The following is an 18,303-nucleotide window of genomic DNA, read 5'->3' as shown; positions in this document are numbered from 1 at the left end:
TCCTTATGAAATTTAATTGTGTGTTGGATCCAGACTTGAGGGCAAAGGTGTACAATTTTTAAATGCACTTAACTGCCTTTGGATATTATTTTTCTTAAAATATCAAGTAAATGCAACTTAACTTTCCATTACTTTGTCTTCATTGATCTTTATATAACGTACCCAGCAACATAAGGAAAACAAACAAGTCTTATGAAAAAGCCTAAGATGTTTAATAGTTACCAAAGCAAATATCTGTGCAATAGTGTGATCACTATGCTATACAGAGATTAATTCCGCAAAGCACACATTTAATAGTTAGAACACATCTGATATTGGCCTCTATATAATTTGTAAAATTCCCTATGAAAACAAAGAAACAGATATAAACTAATTTTGATCATACCTTCGACAACATTGGCAAAAAACTGTTATTCTCGTTAATTCAAAATTTATTCATTATTGGAGCTTAACTGAAGCCCTTCTTGCACTTCTAATTTATATATATATATAATAACATTGTAACCTTGGTTCAATTATGACAAGACGATACATGCTGGGTACAACATTATTTTTACGAGTCTTTTTATTGTATACTCTTGATCTCGTTATGTAACTTACTTGTGATGGGTTGTGTGTATTTATATCTTGCAAAGCTTCCTAACATTATTATTTGCAAACTATGGCTGAGTATGGAAAATAGAAATTTTCCTTTTCCACATGATAGATGACTGCTCCGAAGAGATGATCCAGCAAATACACTCTTACAATGGAGATAACAGTCAATTCCAGAAGAGCAACAGGTGTTTGTCATTATGTTTTGTCATAATAAAAAAGTTTTACTACAGAGTTTTATTTAATGTACAATAATTTACACAATTCACTGCCCATGGAGGGAAAAAAAATTCTTCGACAGCAGCAAAATTTACAAATTCCACATTTCATTTCTATAGTAAGTGGAGAACCTACTATGGTTTCCAAAAGTAACATGTTACCGATTTCTTTGTTTCCCAGCGACTAAAGCAGAAAGAGTATCTGAACACTTCTGCAAAAATTCATCAACAGCAGAAGACACTCTTCAAACAACTGAAATTTCTGATCATTTTTAAAAATCTCAGGATGTAGCAAATGTACACCTAATGCCACACAGCTTAACATTACTACTGACATCATCTCTCACAATGGAGGCTTCAAGAAAATTCCACGATGAATATTTCACAAATTACTGTAAACAAAAATGTTAAATGCAAAAAAGGTTTAAATCAATATATCTAGTTTCAATTATCAACACACACTGTTCATAATGCTGTTTGATCATGGCTTCATTCTGTGTATCTGTGACGTGATCAACACTTTATGATCTATGACTGCACTTATTTTCCTCATACAATCACATCACACGAATATAATTTTTCTTAACGAAAGTAACATCATGCGGTGTATTATGTCCATGGTACATCCGGTTTTATATAAATTTCACTGCATGTAAGATATCTGTTACCAATTTACATGTCAATATCTATATAGCATGTTTTACCACCACTATTCCATGACCTGGAAATCTTATGAATGTGAAACGACAACATATGTACAGCAGTATTCTTTAATAATATGTCTCCCAAATGAGAATTTACATGAGCATTTCCGCATTTTCAAATGGCTTTTAATATTATGGTATGGCTACTGGTTATTGCAATTATTCAGTGAAACATGAAAATATCCAGTAGTTATAGAGCTAACAGAACATGCTGATGAAGATGTCATACAAAAGGATACATGACTGACTGACTGACTGACACACACACACACACACACACACACACACACACACACACACACACACACACACACACACACGTATAAAAATATATATGTACAGTTCTCATAAATTAGCACCACTCTCAAGTCCATATATACAAATTATGAAAACATTAAATTAGGTACATGCTTCTGAGAATACGGGGGAGACCAACAAATTGTACTCTTTAAGGCAAATATACCAGGCACCTCAAATGTGTCCTAATAAATTAAACATTATGTCTGCCACTGTTTCATGAAGTGTGCTTAGTACAGCACTGTTATTCACATCAATGCACAAATATTCTGATTTTTCATATAGCAACATAAGGCACGAAAAACTGAAAAACAGCACTGCCATTATGATTATGTTTTGTCACCACTGAATCTGCGTTGAAAGAAATTTTCAAGGACAATATACTTTGTCCGTAAAACAAATTTTGTACAATATTCAATGCATACACACTACCTTTATACATTCCATTTGCAGCCTTGTGTTCCTTTGACTGTATCTGAAATTAAGGCAGAAGACAGTAAACACAGTTTCTGGCAGTAGTGGACAATTCATTTTGTTCCATTCCACCTACTTATGACAGTTTGCTGATCACATAAGCTTTTGTTTTAAACATAATGGATTACATATTTAGAAGTATCAAGATTAAAGAGGTTAGTCATTTTCAGTACAACCTTTTAAAAGTTACAGGTAGTTCACGTATTGTACTATTCGAAAGTTGCATTACTTCCTTAATATTCTATGGCACAATTTGCAATTTAGTAATGGTTGTAATCTTTTATATCTAACATTTTTCAGTTAATGTTACAATTCAGAAGACAGACTCATACCAAGAACTGTCACAGTATTAAATCTACATGCAGTCACCCAAAATTCACAATTAACCAAGGCACATCTAACATACTCCAAAAGACACAAATATCAAATAGTACATGGCAAAAGCGATACAACACTGAGTCAATGCCCACAGACTGTAGGCAAAGTATTTCTTACCACACAAAAGTAACAGCCATATCACTTTTGAGAATCACGAATTGATAATTATGAAAGGATATGGAAATGATTCAACTGCAGATCGTATCACAGTAAATAGTGACATTAAATACTTTTTTGCCATATGCTGCATCTTGGCAGACTTAAAAGAAAATAGCACTGCCTGATCTGGAACACATGTAAGGTGTTAGGATTGCTAGCACTGCTTGTTCTACAGTTTATATGGTACAATCATGCAAAACTGGCAGAAACAGATGGCCGGGGGTGGGGGGCATACCTTAACATTCGAGTGAGCCATCAATCCATCAGCACAGACACACACTTCACTAACAAAGCTGTTGCAATTCTAAAATCACTATAAATGAAAATAGGTCTACTATATACTTATAGAAGGTATGTCCAATACCAAAATGAAGATCATCTTTGCAGGCTAGTTTATTCTGATTCTTGAATGAGCTTGGGGCTCCAAATACGTGTACCACAATCCACTGAAAAACCCAACAGTGCCTCTACTTTTTCTGAAGAAATAATGTATAACTTCCCACATGTTATTTAGAAATGCTCAACAATACATGCTATTTCAAATTTACAATAAAACAGACACCATATAAATGAAAGCAGAATAATTTATCAATCATTACGGTAACTGAAATGCTGTCATACATGTTGTTCAACAGACAGACGGCGTTTTCAGTCACCCTAGATGTCCAGATATTTTACTGTGCACCCAAAAAGTATCAGCAGTGACATTTCAGAACTGACTATATTCTCAAAAGTTAACAGGACATAATTCTCCTATAACGGTGGCAGCATTTTATTCGGAACAGATACAAACCTATTAAAGCAGTTTGTTTAAACACACACACACACACACACACACACACACACACACACAACTAGTACGAATACCCTATGGTGGGTGCAGAAACACCATGTGATAAATGTCATGAAATTATCTTCCAAGAAATCTTTGGTAAGTGCAGAGACTTGTGTGATAGAGAATAACATAAAGTACGTTTAAATAATTTGAAATGTGAATAAAGAAATCAATTGCAATGTGTAGGTAAAATAGTTCCTTATACAAGGGCCAATTTTCTTGTGACCGCATTGCAACTTCTGTTGTTACAATTTATCTGAAGAACATTTGGAATTTGCTCATTGTCCCGAACACTATTATGGCTGCTACAAGGTTTGGTAGATAAAACATTAGAGAATAATATCTAAATATTTAATAACAATGGCTTGAAGAGGTCAAAAATATATTACTTAATATTTTGTTACCTTAACCAGGTTGAAAAGATTGTTGCAGTTACTTGGACATGGAAATAAACTTAAGATTCTGATATTGCAAAACAGGTTTGAAATATTAATGTTATGTGGGCAATCACTGAAAAAAAGTTAATGAATAGGTAGAGGTATAATTTAAGTGAAATGTGTCTATTTAGTTTTGTAATCTATCTTTTAACAATAAATAAGAATAATTCAACTATGTATTTTATCTATCTGGCAGTAACAGACCTTCATAATGGAAAACTATTTATAAATTATACTGTTTCATATTTAAATATACACTTGTAAAAATGGTAAGTTGATTTAAAGTGACTCTTTAAAATTTTAAGACAGCAAAATTGTACGTGTTTAGTGATTACTACGAGTAAACAAAAATAAACCTGTCACCTAATGATTAGACATGACTGATGAGAGACCACAGTATACAAAATATTGACACTTAAAATGAACAAAGAGCCAATGTACAAAGTAGTAGCTGTAATGTGTAGCTCTAACATGCAACACCATCTACCATCTATAGCTTCTGGCAAACAAAATTTGCTACGTGAAAAGCACACCAAACAGAAACAAGTTACTTCCAGGACTGGGGGAGAGCAATTTGCAAGTGTAGGCTGCCATAGTCATCATCATACTACGAACTATTCTCAGTATGTGACCATGTCATCACATTATATTCACCAAAATTTTTAACCATTTGTAACAATGGTGAAAATATTGGTCAATATAACATGACAAGATGAACATGAACACAAAAAAGGTTTTAATAAATTTCTTGAAATGATACTGTTTTATGCTGATGTCACTACCCAACCAAAATACCTTTTCAATACTCTTAATCTCTGTTTGAATGATGGAGACACATAAAAAGCTTAACTATTAAGAGGCATAAGGTGCACATTCAAAGTATTGTAACTATTCTACATTCATTTACAGCTTGTTCTAATAATACTTCATTCATACACACAAAACAGACCATTACACTCCAGAAAGGAACATATGACAAAGCGAGTATTTAAAAATATTTTAAAACAATGAAAGTAGTACAAAAATTCTAGAATCGACATAAACTAAAGAGTAATACTATTTCAACAAACATGAAAAAGGTAGGTGAAGCACTGAACTTTACTTTTAAGATTGTTCTATCAACACTATATGAAAGACATCAACTATCACAAAAATATTACATCCTAAGAATGACTATGTAAGCTTTAATGACATGTCTTATACCTTTTTAATAAAGGAAACTGTTAATGGAACAATATGAATTACCTAGACACTGCCATTTCAGATACAAATTTGTTTCCAATTCCAAAATGTTATCAATTAATAGTTAACTATCACATGCCAAACACCGAAATTAATTTCCATAGCCCACCACGTAATTGAGTGGCAGGCAACACTTATTTGTTATTTCTGTCAATGTCAACAAAAGGTTTAAATTTGTGATAAACCTTACAAAAGTGTTAACTAGAGGATTTCAAAGGACTGTCATCCAATTTACATTAATACACAACCTTGCCACAGGTATTATAAACACATGCCAGCAAAAGAGTAAAAGGACTGAGATTAGCTTATGAAAGTTATTAACGCTGGTAAAATAAGATAAATTTTACACCAACAAATAATGGAAGATAAACTGTCTACTTTACTGGTGTGAAAGGGAGTTGTAGTGGAGAAGGGATTACTGCTTACATGAAACACACAAAGAGATCAATGACAGATTTTTGGAACCTGGCACTCATTCACAGAAATGAAAGAAAGGGTGTAATGGAAAGGAGGAAGAACAGAACAGGTGAGGATGTGGACAGAAGAATTGAAGAATTCTTACTCACAGGAGTGTGAAATTAATTTGGCTTGTGTGTTTCCCCTCGGTATTGGTGTCACCTTTTATACCAATGGGGTGATCAACTTTTAGAAACAATCTATACTGTGATGTAGGTCCAAGGAATGAGATCCTGCAACCATTCCCCCTGGTAGTGCCTCCTTTATGAGTAGCTGACAAAACAAAATTTCGAAATTTCACTTGAAAAATATTAACAATTTACTGATTGGTTGCCTAACATAATAATGAAGGTACTAATGTGACATGTACAAGATTGTCAGTTCGAAGCTCATTAGTTACATAGAAATTTCTTTATTTTTAAATATTTATTGAAATAACTTTATTCACTACTTTTATTCAATTAATTGGTTTGCATGCATATTTTCTTTTATTTGTATTCCTTAGTCACACCTTTTTTACCTTCTAAAATTGCTTTTATTTTCTCTTCCAAATTCTTTTTTTAACTTGAAATCATTGTGCACGTCAATTCAATTACTTTTATTAATCTACAATAATTTTTAGAAATGTCAAAAGAAAAAATAATCTATTTCAATGGTTGTACAATGGTGTCAATTATGTATTTTTCATTACAAGATGTAGATCTTTTAGCATGGCAATCATCAAACAAACATTTAAAACAAATACTTGTCACACTATGGACAAAATAACAAGGAAGATATTTTAAATGAAAGCACTGATTATAAGTACAATGAAATTCAAGCAAACTGAGAAACAAATAATGAATACAATAACAGACGAAAATGTAGATTAGAAAATGAAAGAAATTAAATCTAAGGTAATACATAAGAATAATCAAAATAATACAAACAAGAATTCCAAGGGGAAAGGACTAACAGGAAAAAAAAAAAGAAGTGACAAAGGAATAGAAAAAAAGTTACATTTAAACAATTTAACTAAATAAAAATGATGAATAGTCATTTTGATAAAGATTTTAAAATAAGAATATTTCAATGTACCTGCCGATATTCGAACTGACAAACTTTTTAGTGTCACGCTAGTACCTAAACCATGACATTAAGTAAGCAGTCTGTTAACTGATACTATTTGTAAAGCTATAATAGAGCACCACACGAAATTCCATAATATTTTTTTGCTGATTACTTGCAAACGAGGGACCACCAGGAAGAAGGACTGCAATGTGAGATTCCCTGGATGCTGATCTACATCACCGTATAGACTGCTTCAAAAAGTTGGTTCCACCACTGGAAATCTCTCCTTGTGAGAAGTTTATGTCTGTCTTTACTTGGCTGAAATTTCATGTCGGAAGTACTCTTTAGCCAGCAATTTTACAAATTATACAACTGAGGAACAATGTTAAATAAACAAAAACTTCTGAAAAAAATGTAGAAGGGTTACAACTAATATTTGCAATGGCAAGAACAGTAATTGGCTTGCCTATGACAAACAAATATGAACTTTTAAATTACAGTAAATTATGACCACTGCTGCAGAATTCCGCTGAAGAATGATGCAAACAGTACTTGCATTAATGCAGCATAATGATGAACAATAATTTGTTAAAAATGGCTCAACTTTTAGTGTTGTACTTATTCTGGTGATTCTCTACCCAATACTGACATACACATTGTGACTGTTATACACCACACGCACACACACGTATAAAAATATGAAGTACATATTAAATTTCACCACAAGTATTTGCACATTATATTGTCCCTGGTCACACTAAAAATGACATGCATCATTAAAATATTATTTGTCAAATCTTTTTAAAAGTTGTGAAACAATGAATGACTAAAAAAATGCAGTGATTGCTAATGAGGAAACACAATGTGAGCATCACACATTCATGCACCTATATTTTACTGCTTCCTCAAAATGTACACCGAAAGCCATGCAGGAATCTAATTAACAATGTAAATTTGGTTTGTATCCAAAATATAGTGTGTTCGTAAATGAGCATTTCCAATTAAGTGTAATTTCAATATTCAAGGAAAAAGAGGTTCTTAGTTTCTCAAGAGAACTTTCATTATTTCAGTGCCTTTGTTATCTTAGCAGGGTAAACAAGACCAGAGATCATTATGAATACAATGTATTCAAAAGCAGCACTCAAATCAATGAGTGTTTATACTAACACGTAAATAACGAAATTAACAAATTTACCCAGACAAATAACTGTGACTGAGCTTTCCACATATTCCATTATATATTTATACATATACAAACAGCTGTGAGAACCATGCAGCTGACATTAAATTGTCATGCTCCATTTACCCATATTTATATGACATTATAAAAGACACGACACTAGTGGAACACATCTCGCAAAACACTACACCAGTAACATACAGCTTTAGAAATAAGTTATAATTTCTCCCCCTAACAAAAAAGAAATACTTTTAAGGAAATCACTCCTAGGTGACTACACCTATGTCAAACTTTACTACGTTTTCTAATTGTAGCTTGTGCTTCTCGCAGAAGCAGATCAAAGGAGTCCTCTTGCCTACTCTTCACGCTCGGTCCTCTTGCTGGAAACTGTCCTACACTGTCATTGCTTGTTGCCAGACCATCTATAAAAAAATTTGAATAATGTAAATTACAAAATTAATTTGAAAATTTAGATTGTATATGATTGAGCTGCATAATCACATTTAAATCCACTGAAGAAGTCTACAAAAGATGAGAAACTCCTGAGTCCACCAAATACCCCTTCGATTTTGACTAATCTGGTTCATACTGTTAGCAGAACACAAAATTCCAACTATTCCGGTTTCTTCAATTTATTTTTTGCAACCTAATAAATTAGCACTTTAGTACAAGGAATCTCTCCTATGATGGTTTTGTAAATTTCATTTCTTTGCTTTTACGCACACATACAGAAAACGTAGCTCAAAACAGAGAGAACTGCAAGGAAGGGGAAGCATTGGCGGGAAGGATGGGGGTGGGGACTAGTGATGTGTGAGGAATATGGGTGCCTTACTAGGAAGGAAGATTACATTTATTCAGTCAACACCGGCTATCAGTTAACATTTTAGTGCTCACAAAACAGGAAAATAATACAGAGAGACACTATGATACCAATCAACACAGCGCCCACTACATTGTAACTACATGAACAATTTCGCAAGTATTTTTTGAATGTGATAATTGCTTTTTTTCATGTTTAATTGAGTTCAAAAATTGTAGTAGTATATTATCCTTCATATAAATGGCTAACTCCTAATATGCAAGTAATTTCTCAATTTCACATAGCATCATGCTGGTTTGCTGTTGGAGAAATTGTCAGTTTTTCAAGCACTGTTACTAGGAATGTGAAAATGAAGCATTTTTATCTGGTGGAATTCACAACTATTTTTGATAAAATTTGCATCTAAAATTCTTTTGTTTGTGAATGATCAGACATACAAATTCCTAAGGTTGTCACACATCGCGGCTACAAAACTTTAGTGCGAAATTGACTATTTAAAAAAACGTAGTGGCTCAGGAGCTTTCTGATTGGAATGTCTACTTTGCAAGAACTTCTACTGCCTTTTCTCTGAAATGGCCTTTGTTTCCCTCTGTTGTCTGTATTTAACCTTTCAAAAAATGACTGTTTCTGTTGAGATGCAGCAACACTTTTTCCACAAGTGAACTGAGTGTACTTCTGATCGATTAGATTTTTCTTTTTCCAGCCCATTCGATAACTATATTAATTCCAACCCTTTGCGGGCATTCATAGCTGTGAAACAAGTATGTGACAATAGTACATAGAAGGGAAAACCGATAGAGGTACTCAAGGTACCCTCCACCACACCGTCAGGTGGCTTGCGGAGTATGGATGTAGAGGTAGAAAGAACCCAAAAGGCACTTAGCACAGAAATACAGCAGAAAAAATAATAGCACATTAGGAGAAGAATATTTGGCGCAGTGAAAATACATTGACAGGTTTTTTTTTTCTGGTCATTATAATGCAGAGTGTGAAGACTATAATCTGACTGTCATCTGCAAACATAAAATAGCATTTTTACTACCAGAAGGGATAGGAGCAGTTTGGGGAGACAAGCTCCACTAGCCTCTCGCAATTGTGGTCCATGCTTCTGCAAAAGCAGAGCTGACACACAGTAACAGTGACAATGATCCCAATCCCCTCTGGTATTGTGAGTGTCGTACTCAATCTGTGATGGACCGAAATTAATGTTTTCAGTCATTTCAAAATACGAGAAGAAAACAATGAGCAATGCACAGTACAAAGCATCTGGTAAAGGCTACCACAAAATTGCTTGCAGAGGTTGGCAGCAGCAAAACTGAGGTAGTTCAGGCCCGACCTCTAGCAGCATTTGATGCAATCATAGTTCAAAACACCCACCACCTGAAACTTCCCAGTTAAAAGTGTACTCATTACACTAACTTCTGAATTTCAGCTAGCAAACAAACTATTCAGTTTTTTGTTCTATATCAGAGGTCCCCAAACTTTGTTTTGTAGACCATGTGTTAATTTTTTCTAATTTGGTGGACTCTATATTTCATCCACTGAATTTATACAAATTCACACTTTAAATGTGCTTTTCATGTCTGATACAGTGCTGCTCACTGCAGTAAGTTTAGCTGGAGACATGCCGATTGGGAACAAGAAGAAGAAGAAGAAGAAGAAGAAGATTAGAAACCATGCTGAGACCCCTTTCCATGATGTATGAAGATGGAACTGCTGGCAGAATTGCATATATCCATTTCTAAACTGTATTTCAAAATCTTCATTAGTAATTATTCTGAACAGGTCATCTTGTAATATGACATACTTTTCTCCAATATCACTGTATGGACTGATAATCCACTGTGGTACTTCGACAGTCAAAACATCTTCAAATCTGGTTTCAAAGCCTGTGTGAAGGACATTTAAATGTTGAATGTAGGTAACTGGTTAACCTCATCAATTTAGTAAACAAGTCTGTTAAATAACCAATGTCTGGTTTCCACTTCATTAAATTTTCCTTTAAAAATGGATCTTTAGGATCCAAACCCCATACACCCACAAAAAGTGAGAAAAATCTTGTCAAACAAAAGTCTTTTAACAGCTAGTATACTTCAGTGTGAAGAAATAACAGATTAAGGTTCCTATCCTTATCTTCTTCTTCTTCGCTACACTGCACAAATAACCTAGAATTCAACACATTGCTTTGAGGTTACTACATTAATGACAAATTGAGGAGATTGATGCATTCTAGCACTCAGAGTTTTAGCAACTAAATGTAGTCAATGGATGATGCAATGCACTGCAAACATCTTAGGAAAGTTTTGTTTTAAATGGCTAGTAAATCCTCACAACAGTGCCCATACATGGTAAGTGTTCCATCTGTTGCCACTGATATTATATTTGATAAAGGGATTGCTTTTTCCATGAAATAATCTTTGAAAATGTTTAAATATTAATTTACCTTTAGTGACTTATCACAGTTATTACAAACAGCAATTGTATATGGGTGTCTTTGTCTGTAACAAAACTAACTACTCCAACAATAATCTTCATTAGCACGTAAAGTTGACACGTCCAGTCTTACGGAGAAATGAGTCATTTGAATATAAATTACACAAGATGCTTTCAAGATTGTAATTCATTTCACTAAGACATCTTTGAACTGCATTTCTCAAAGGAGTTCTTTAGAGTGTATCATAAGCAGATTTGTGTATAACAGTTTTTAAAACTTCTTCAATGGCTGCCAAACTGAAATGTTTTCCAGATTTTGCTATAAGATGGAAGATATTGTAGGACACACGCAACCACTGTGTCTTTGTGACAATAAAGCAAACATACTGGCCACTGTGGGCCTCTTTTGAAGTTTTACTTTAAATATTTTGATGTATCCCAAATCTTTACCTGTATTTTTTGAGTGATACCTTCTCATATGACCTTCCAGCTTTGACAGTTTCATAGTGTTATTGCTTCACATTTTGTTGCATAAAAGGCAACATCTGAGTCCTACTTCGTATTATGCGACGTGCATCTTATACAGACCATTCAAATACCCACAACTAGTGTGGCACTGGAGCATCACAAGCAGTTTTGTCTTTGCATTGGTACACTTTTTATTTTGCAAACACATTCTTATGCACATTATCTTTTCAAACTGGGCTTCTATAGTTGAAAACTGGTCACTTTTTCCGATATTTATAGGCAGAAAATAATGTTATTTCAAACTATCTCTGACAATGTAGTTAACCTGAATATGATCAAATCCCTATGAAACAAGGTATCTTGGGTAATATTGCATTTTTAGGCAGAATTTGCATCTACATTCACATTTATCGCGAAATGCGAATTTTTCAGGCCCCTATCACAAACAAAAGAGTCTTCTCGAAAATTGGTGGACAGAGAAGGGATATGTTGAAGTGTGGTCGTTCGAGATTAAGAGAACACAGGGGATGTGATGTCATTTCTCTGTGAAGCTTCTACAGCATTAGGATGTTCACTGCTGTCTTGCAGGAGAACTTGATGTAGTAATTTTGGTTTCTTTGTCTGTTTTTCTCTGTAAAGTGTTGTTTTTATTACGACTATGACAGTAAAAGTTATTAGATTCAAACTACACTGACTAGCAACCTAATAAAACAGCAGCTATATTTGTAGATGGATGTGTTGTGAAGTACTTGAGTTAACTGTAGTTGAACGCAGTGCTGGTCCAAGAACATTTCTCCAACACAAGCACCTTATCATATGGCACTGCCACTGTGATACAAGTGTATACAAATCTTGAACACGGTCACCACTGGCACCCCAAGTGCATGCTCCTAATTGTTTTACTTCCCATACAGAAATCTTACAGTTTCAAATGTGGCACCGGCCTCTTGTGCCACCTGACGTCACTCAGTCCCACAGTGGGCCAGTGCTGCTATGAGCTACCCAACTCACTTTCCACGCATGCGTTGTTTCAGCCCTCTCTGATTAGTGTTGGCAGTAGTAATTATAGATATATACGTGGGAAATAGTGCCAGCCCCAGGAGTCAGTAGTTTTACTTCTGATAATGAAGGCAGAGCTTGAGAATTTTATTCAAATTGATGTGTCTTGAAATGCGAGAAGATTTTATTCAGTCAGGTCATCATGAAAGACTCCGAGGACACACATCTTTCATCTATGGTGAGGACGTAACGCACAGTGTGAGACTGCCGGAAAAACTGCACAAAAAGAGATCACATCTGCTCAGTTCTTTAGCATTTTTGCAATGCTGCGAGGACATGGAGGTAATTCCTCACTCTGCTGTAGTTAAGAACCACATCTGAACTGCTGCAGTGGACAGGATATTGAAGAGGAGGCGTCATGCCAAGTGAGACTGAGGACACAGCAGAGAAGATATGAGCTTTATCTTATAGCCAGAAACCTGTTTGATAGTCATCAAATTTGTCACCATTCGACTGGGAGCCGGTAGACGTATCCATGGCAGCATAACAGCGTTCTAGTTTGTGCAAAACAACATCTAATCCATGCAACAACTTTGACTGGAGGAACTGACGTGGAGAATGATAAGACCCACAGAACAAATGTTAATCTCTCCAAACACGAACTGGACAACAGCTCTGTGGCAGCACTGAGTAATGGCCTTAAGTTTTCACTACTCCTGCACCATCTGTCAGTTTTGGAGGTTATTAGTGGAATAGAGCAGTGCATACGGCATCTTTCGCATGACGCAGCTGATGATGATTTCAGACTAATCACCAGCCATATACTGTCGAAAGCTAAGCCACCGAAATCAGATATCAGCTAGGAGTATATCAGGTGTTCCCCAGGGAAGTGTCCTGGGACCTCTACTGTTCCTGATCTATATAAATGACCTGGGTGACAATCTGAGCAGTTCTCTTAGACTGTTCGCAGATGATGCTGTAATTTACCGTCTAGTAAGGTCATCCGAAGACCAGTATCAGCTGCAAAGCGATTTGGAAAAGATTGCTGTATGGTGTGTCAGGTGGCAGTTGACACTAAATAACGAAAAGTGTGAGATGATCCACATGAGTTCCAAAAGAAATCCGTTGGAATTCGATTACTCAATAAATAGTACAATTCTCAAGGCTGTCAATTCAACTAAGTACCTGGGTGTTAAAACTACGAACAACTTCAGTTGGAAGGACCACATAGATAATATTGTCGGGAAGGCGAGCCAAAGGTTGCGTTTCATTGGCAGGACACTTAGAAGATGCAACAAGTCCACTAAAGAGAAAGCTTACACTACACTCGTTCGTCCTCTGTTAGAATATTGCTGCGCGGTGTGGGATCCTTACCAGGTGGGATTGACGGAGGACATCGAGAGGGTGCAAAGAAGGGCAGCTCGTTTTGTATTATCGCGTTATAGGGGAGAGAGTGTGGCAGATATGATACACGAGTTGGGATGGAAGTCATTACAGCATAGACGTTTTTCGTCGCGGCGAGACCTTTTTTACGAAATTTCAGTCACCAACTTTCTCTTCCGAATGCGAAAATATTTTGTTGAGCCCAACCTACATAGGTAGGAATGATCATCAAAATAAAATAAGAGAAATCAGAGCTCGAACAGAAAGGTTTAGGTGTTCGTTTTTCCCGCTCGCTGTTCGGGAGTGGAATAGTAGAGAGATAGTATGATTGTGGTTCAATGAACCCTCTGCCAAGCACTTAAATGTGAATTGCAGAGTAGTCATGTAGATGTAGATGTAGAGGAATGATGCGGCTTATGCTAATTGTAAGAAAACGAGGAATTGGCTGTCTTGCCAGCCAACAAAAGAAATGCCACTGTGGTTCTGAACACTGAAGACTACTGCCAGAAGGTGGTACATTTATTAAAAGATGACATGTACTGGAAGCTTAGTCGCGATCCAACAAATTATAGTCAGGAAGACAGGGCAGTTATTAATGGAAATTGGTTTGGCACATTAAGTAATGAAGAAATTAGTGCTTCACACCGACAGTCCTCCAAAGCTTTATGGACTGTTGAAGATACATAATGAACATGTTCCTCTTAGGCCCATTGTTAGTACAATCAGCTCGCCCACCTACAGACTGGCAACACATCTTGCCACAAGAGGGTCATTTGAACACCATGATGTAAACTCGCAGACATTTGTCAAAACGTTCAAGAAAATGAAACTAGGACAAAACAATTTAATGGTTATTCTGGACATGGTTACTTTATACTTGGGTGCCAGTATAAGACATGTTGGACCTTTAGGCTCAACAGTTTCCACCTGGAATAATCAATTTATTCCATCCTGTTCTAATGACAACGTACTTCTTGTACTGTGACGAACATTGTGAAATGACGGATGGCACAGCAATGGGCTCACCACTGTCTCCTGCAGTTGAGAATTTCTTCATGGAGCACTTTGAGGAGCAGGCTCTGAACTCTGCAGTGTTGCATCCATCTTGCTTCCTTAGGTATGGCCATGACGCCTTCCTGGTATGTCCTCATGGTGAAAGTACACTGCTTCAGTTGAGCGGAAGGCATGGGACTGGCTTGGTCATACAGTGTACAGGAAACTGAAGCACACTGATCGATATTAGAATGCCGGTAGTTTTCACCACCCTGTACACAAGAAAGTGGTCCTGACCACATTAATACACAGAGTCAAAGTTATTTCTGATGACCACCTACAGTCTGAATTGCAGCACTTGAGGCACATGTTCGGGGAGAATGGCTACAGCAAAACGGACATTGTAAACACTTTCAGGTGTCGTCTAACAAACATGTCTTGTAAACTGGCAGAGGAAGCCAAGCTGGCAGCTTTCCTGCCATACTGTGGGGCAATGAGCAGCAAGTTAGGACGCGAACTACAGAGACATGGATTGAGACCAGTATTCCGGTCTGCCCCCAAGATATGAGATGTGTTGCGTCCTGTTGAAGACAACATAACTCTTCGTGGGCCCAGAGCGTATGGTGTTCCTTGCGAGAGTGACAGTATCTATATTGGCCAGACAATTTGCGCAGTTGCAGTGTGTTGTACTGAGCACAAGACACATATTAAACAAATGGAGTTTGGTGAGTCGGCTGTATTGCCTTGGAAATGGACACAAAATAAGAGTTTGAGAAAACAAGAGTCTTGGCCATGTGTCAATATACTGGGACTACATTATAAAAGAGGTGGCTGAGATTACAATGAACAGCAACAATTTCAAGAGAGACCGGGACTACACACTGAGTAGGACACGGGGGTGGGCTCTGGATGTCGAAAGGAAGCAACAGCAGATGCTTAGTGCCTTTAGGGAGGTGGGAGCAGCAGTTCCAAGTGTGGTGCTGGCCTCTCGCACCACTTCATACCACAAGATCCCGCAGCGGGCAGGAGCTACGATGAGCTGCTCACCTCATCTTCTGTGTACATATTGTTTTGGCCTTCTCTAATTCGTCCAGTGGCCATAATCACAGGTATACATGCAGGAAATAGTGCCAGCCCTAGCAGTCAGTAGTTTTACTCCTGACAATGATGATGGAGCTAGCCATCAAAAGCTCGAGAATTTTATTTGAACTGACGCGGCTTGAAAACCGAGAAGATTTTATTCCCTCTTAGACTGGCGCTCCAAGTTGTGTCTTGTGCCATAGACATGCCCTGGTTGGATGATACATAAATAATCTCAAACTATGGACATTACACACTTCCATCAATAATAAATGTCTTGCTAATTTGATTTTCTTTCAATTAAAGATGGTAGTTAAATAACAATAATAAAAGTGTAGGACCTCTCCAAAATTCAAGAAAACTGGATATCAAAACTTAGTGAATTGTGGAAATTTAATTTCCATATGGTAAATGGCAACTGTTTCACACATCCAAGTTCTCCTGGCGAAGTGTCAATACTAAAGTATTTTTGGAACAGAGTATACAAGGCCATTTCTTCAATAGAATTACATTTTCACTAAGCAGTAAGAAAGGCATTTCAGTTCAGAAACTGTTGTTAAGGCATTTGGTCAAAGGTTTGATGCAGCTCTCCATGCTCGTCTATCTTATTAAAGTTTCTGCAAACTCACACTGCAACTGATGCGTGGCACATAGAAACACGCAATAGTAAAGAAGCGTTACTAACTTTTCACCTACCACTCTCCTTCTGGAACAAGAGCAGTCTTTCCTACATTATTATTGCTGTTTGTTGTCTTCAGTCCAAAGACTGGTTTGATGCAGCTTTCCAGGCAGTCTATCCCCTGCGAGCCTCTTCATATTTGAAAACTACTGAAACTTCAAGCCTTTGTCTCCCTCTATAAATTTTACTCCTCCCTCCCCCAACTTCCCTCCATTAAGAAATTAACAATTCCTTGATGCCTTCAGAACATATCCTATCAACCTATTCCTTCTTTCAATCAAGTTGTAACTTCTCAGTTGGATTCAGATCCTCTTCATCAGTTATCCAGTTTCACTATTTAATCTGCAGCATTCTTCTGTAGCACAATATTTTAAAAGCTTCTATGTTCCTCTTGTCTGAACTTTATTATCCACATTTAACTCCTATAAAAGACAAGTATTATGAGAAAATTAAATTTATATTTGATGTTAAATTTCTCGTTTTTAGAAATGTGATGCTTGCTATAGCCTGCCTATCTAACATTTTACTTTTTTCCTGTGAGCTTTAGTGCTAGCTTACCATCTGAGATCTGGAAATTCACAGAGGTGTTTCTCTTTTCTCCAAAGGTCTCCCATTTTGTTATAGGGGCATTTCCCTTTCCCATAATCAAGTATGATTCTACAGCTCTGCGTCTCTCTTCTAGCCATTCTTGTTTTGCCATTTTGCCAATCTCATTTTTAGACAAGTTATTTTCTTTAGCCTGGTTCACTCATACATTTCCTCTTTTTAAATTCAAAAATTGATGTATTATTCAAGGATTTCCACTTGTACTGAGTCTAGGCTATTTGCCTACTTGACCTGACCCTCTGATGGCTTCATTATTCAATACCTCGAAGCTACCTATTTATGTTCTACAGTATTCCTTTCCTGCTTCCTCTGAAACCCTCCACGATCAGTCTCATCTCCTCAATTTTCTTCCTTTCTGCATTTTCTTCACTTTTAATCTGCAGTTCATAACCAATAAAATACGGCTGACTCCACACCTACTCATGGATACACTTTGCCGTCTCATTTCAAAACCTGTGCCTTATCAATAGATAATCAATCTGAAACCTTCTAGTGCCTCCAGGTCTATTCCACATATACAAACTTATTTTATGATTCTTAAGACAGGTGTTAGCAATGAGTAAAATGTGCTCTGTGGAAATTTCAATCATGTGGCTTTCCCTTTAATTCTTTTCTCTCAGTCTACATTCTCCTACCATTTTTCCTTCACTTCCTTTTCAAGCAATTTAACTGCAGTCCCCCATCACAGTTAAATTTTTCATCTTCCTTAACAATGTGAATAATTTCTTCTATCTTATCAAACATCCTTTCAACATCTTAATCATCTTCACAGTTTATTGGCAATTAATCTTATACCATTGTGGTACTGGCGCTGTGTC

At 36.3% G+C, this 18,303-nt stretch overlaps 1 protein-coding gene across 11 annotated transcripts in view; it reads right to left on the bottom strand.

Annotated features, from left to right (window-relative positions):
- Positions 1-812: 812 nt before the first annotated feature.
- The window catches only part of LOC126354480 (peroxisome proliferator-activated receptor gamma coactivator 1-alpha), a 141,934-nt gene continuing 124,443 nt past the window's right edge, over positions 813-18,303 (bottom strand). For all 11 annotated transcript variants that reach the window (XM_050004188.1, XM_050004194.1, XM_050004193.1 and 8 more), the window contains one exon: positions 813-8,446. In XM_050004188.1, coding sequence (XP_049860145.1) covers positions 8,310-8,446 — 137 coding nt within the window. In that variant the 3' untranslated portion in view covers positions 813-8,309. The remainder of the gene's footprint in view (positions 8,447-18,303) is intronic.

This window comes from Schistocerca gregaria, chromosome 3, assembly GCF_023897955.1.
Source record: "Schistocerca gregaria isolate iqSchGreg1 chromosome 3, iqSchGreg1.2, whole genome shotgun sequence".
Taxonomy (NCBI): domain Eukaryota; kingdom Metazoa; phylum Arthropoda; class Insecta; order Orthoptera; family Acrididae; genus Schistocerca; species Schistocerca gregaria.
The sequence above is the reverse complement of the archived record's forward strand: the minus strand, read 5'-3'. Positions and strand labels throughout refer to the sequence as shown.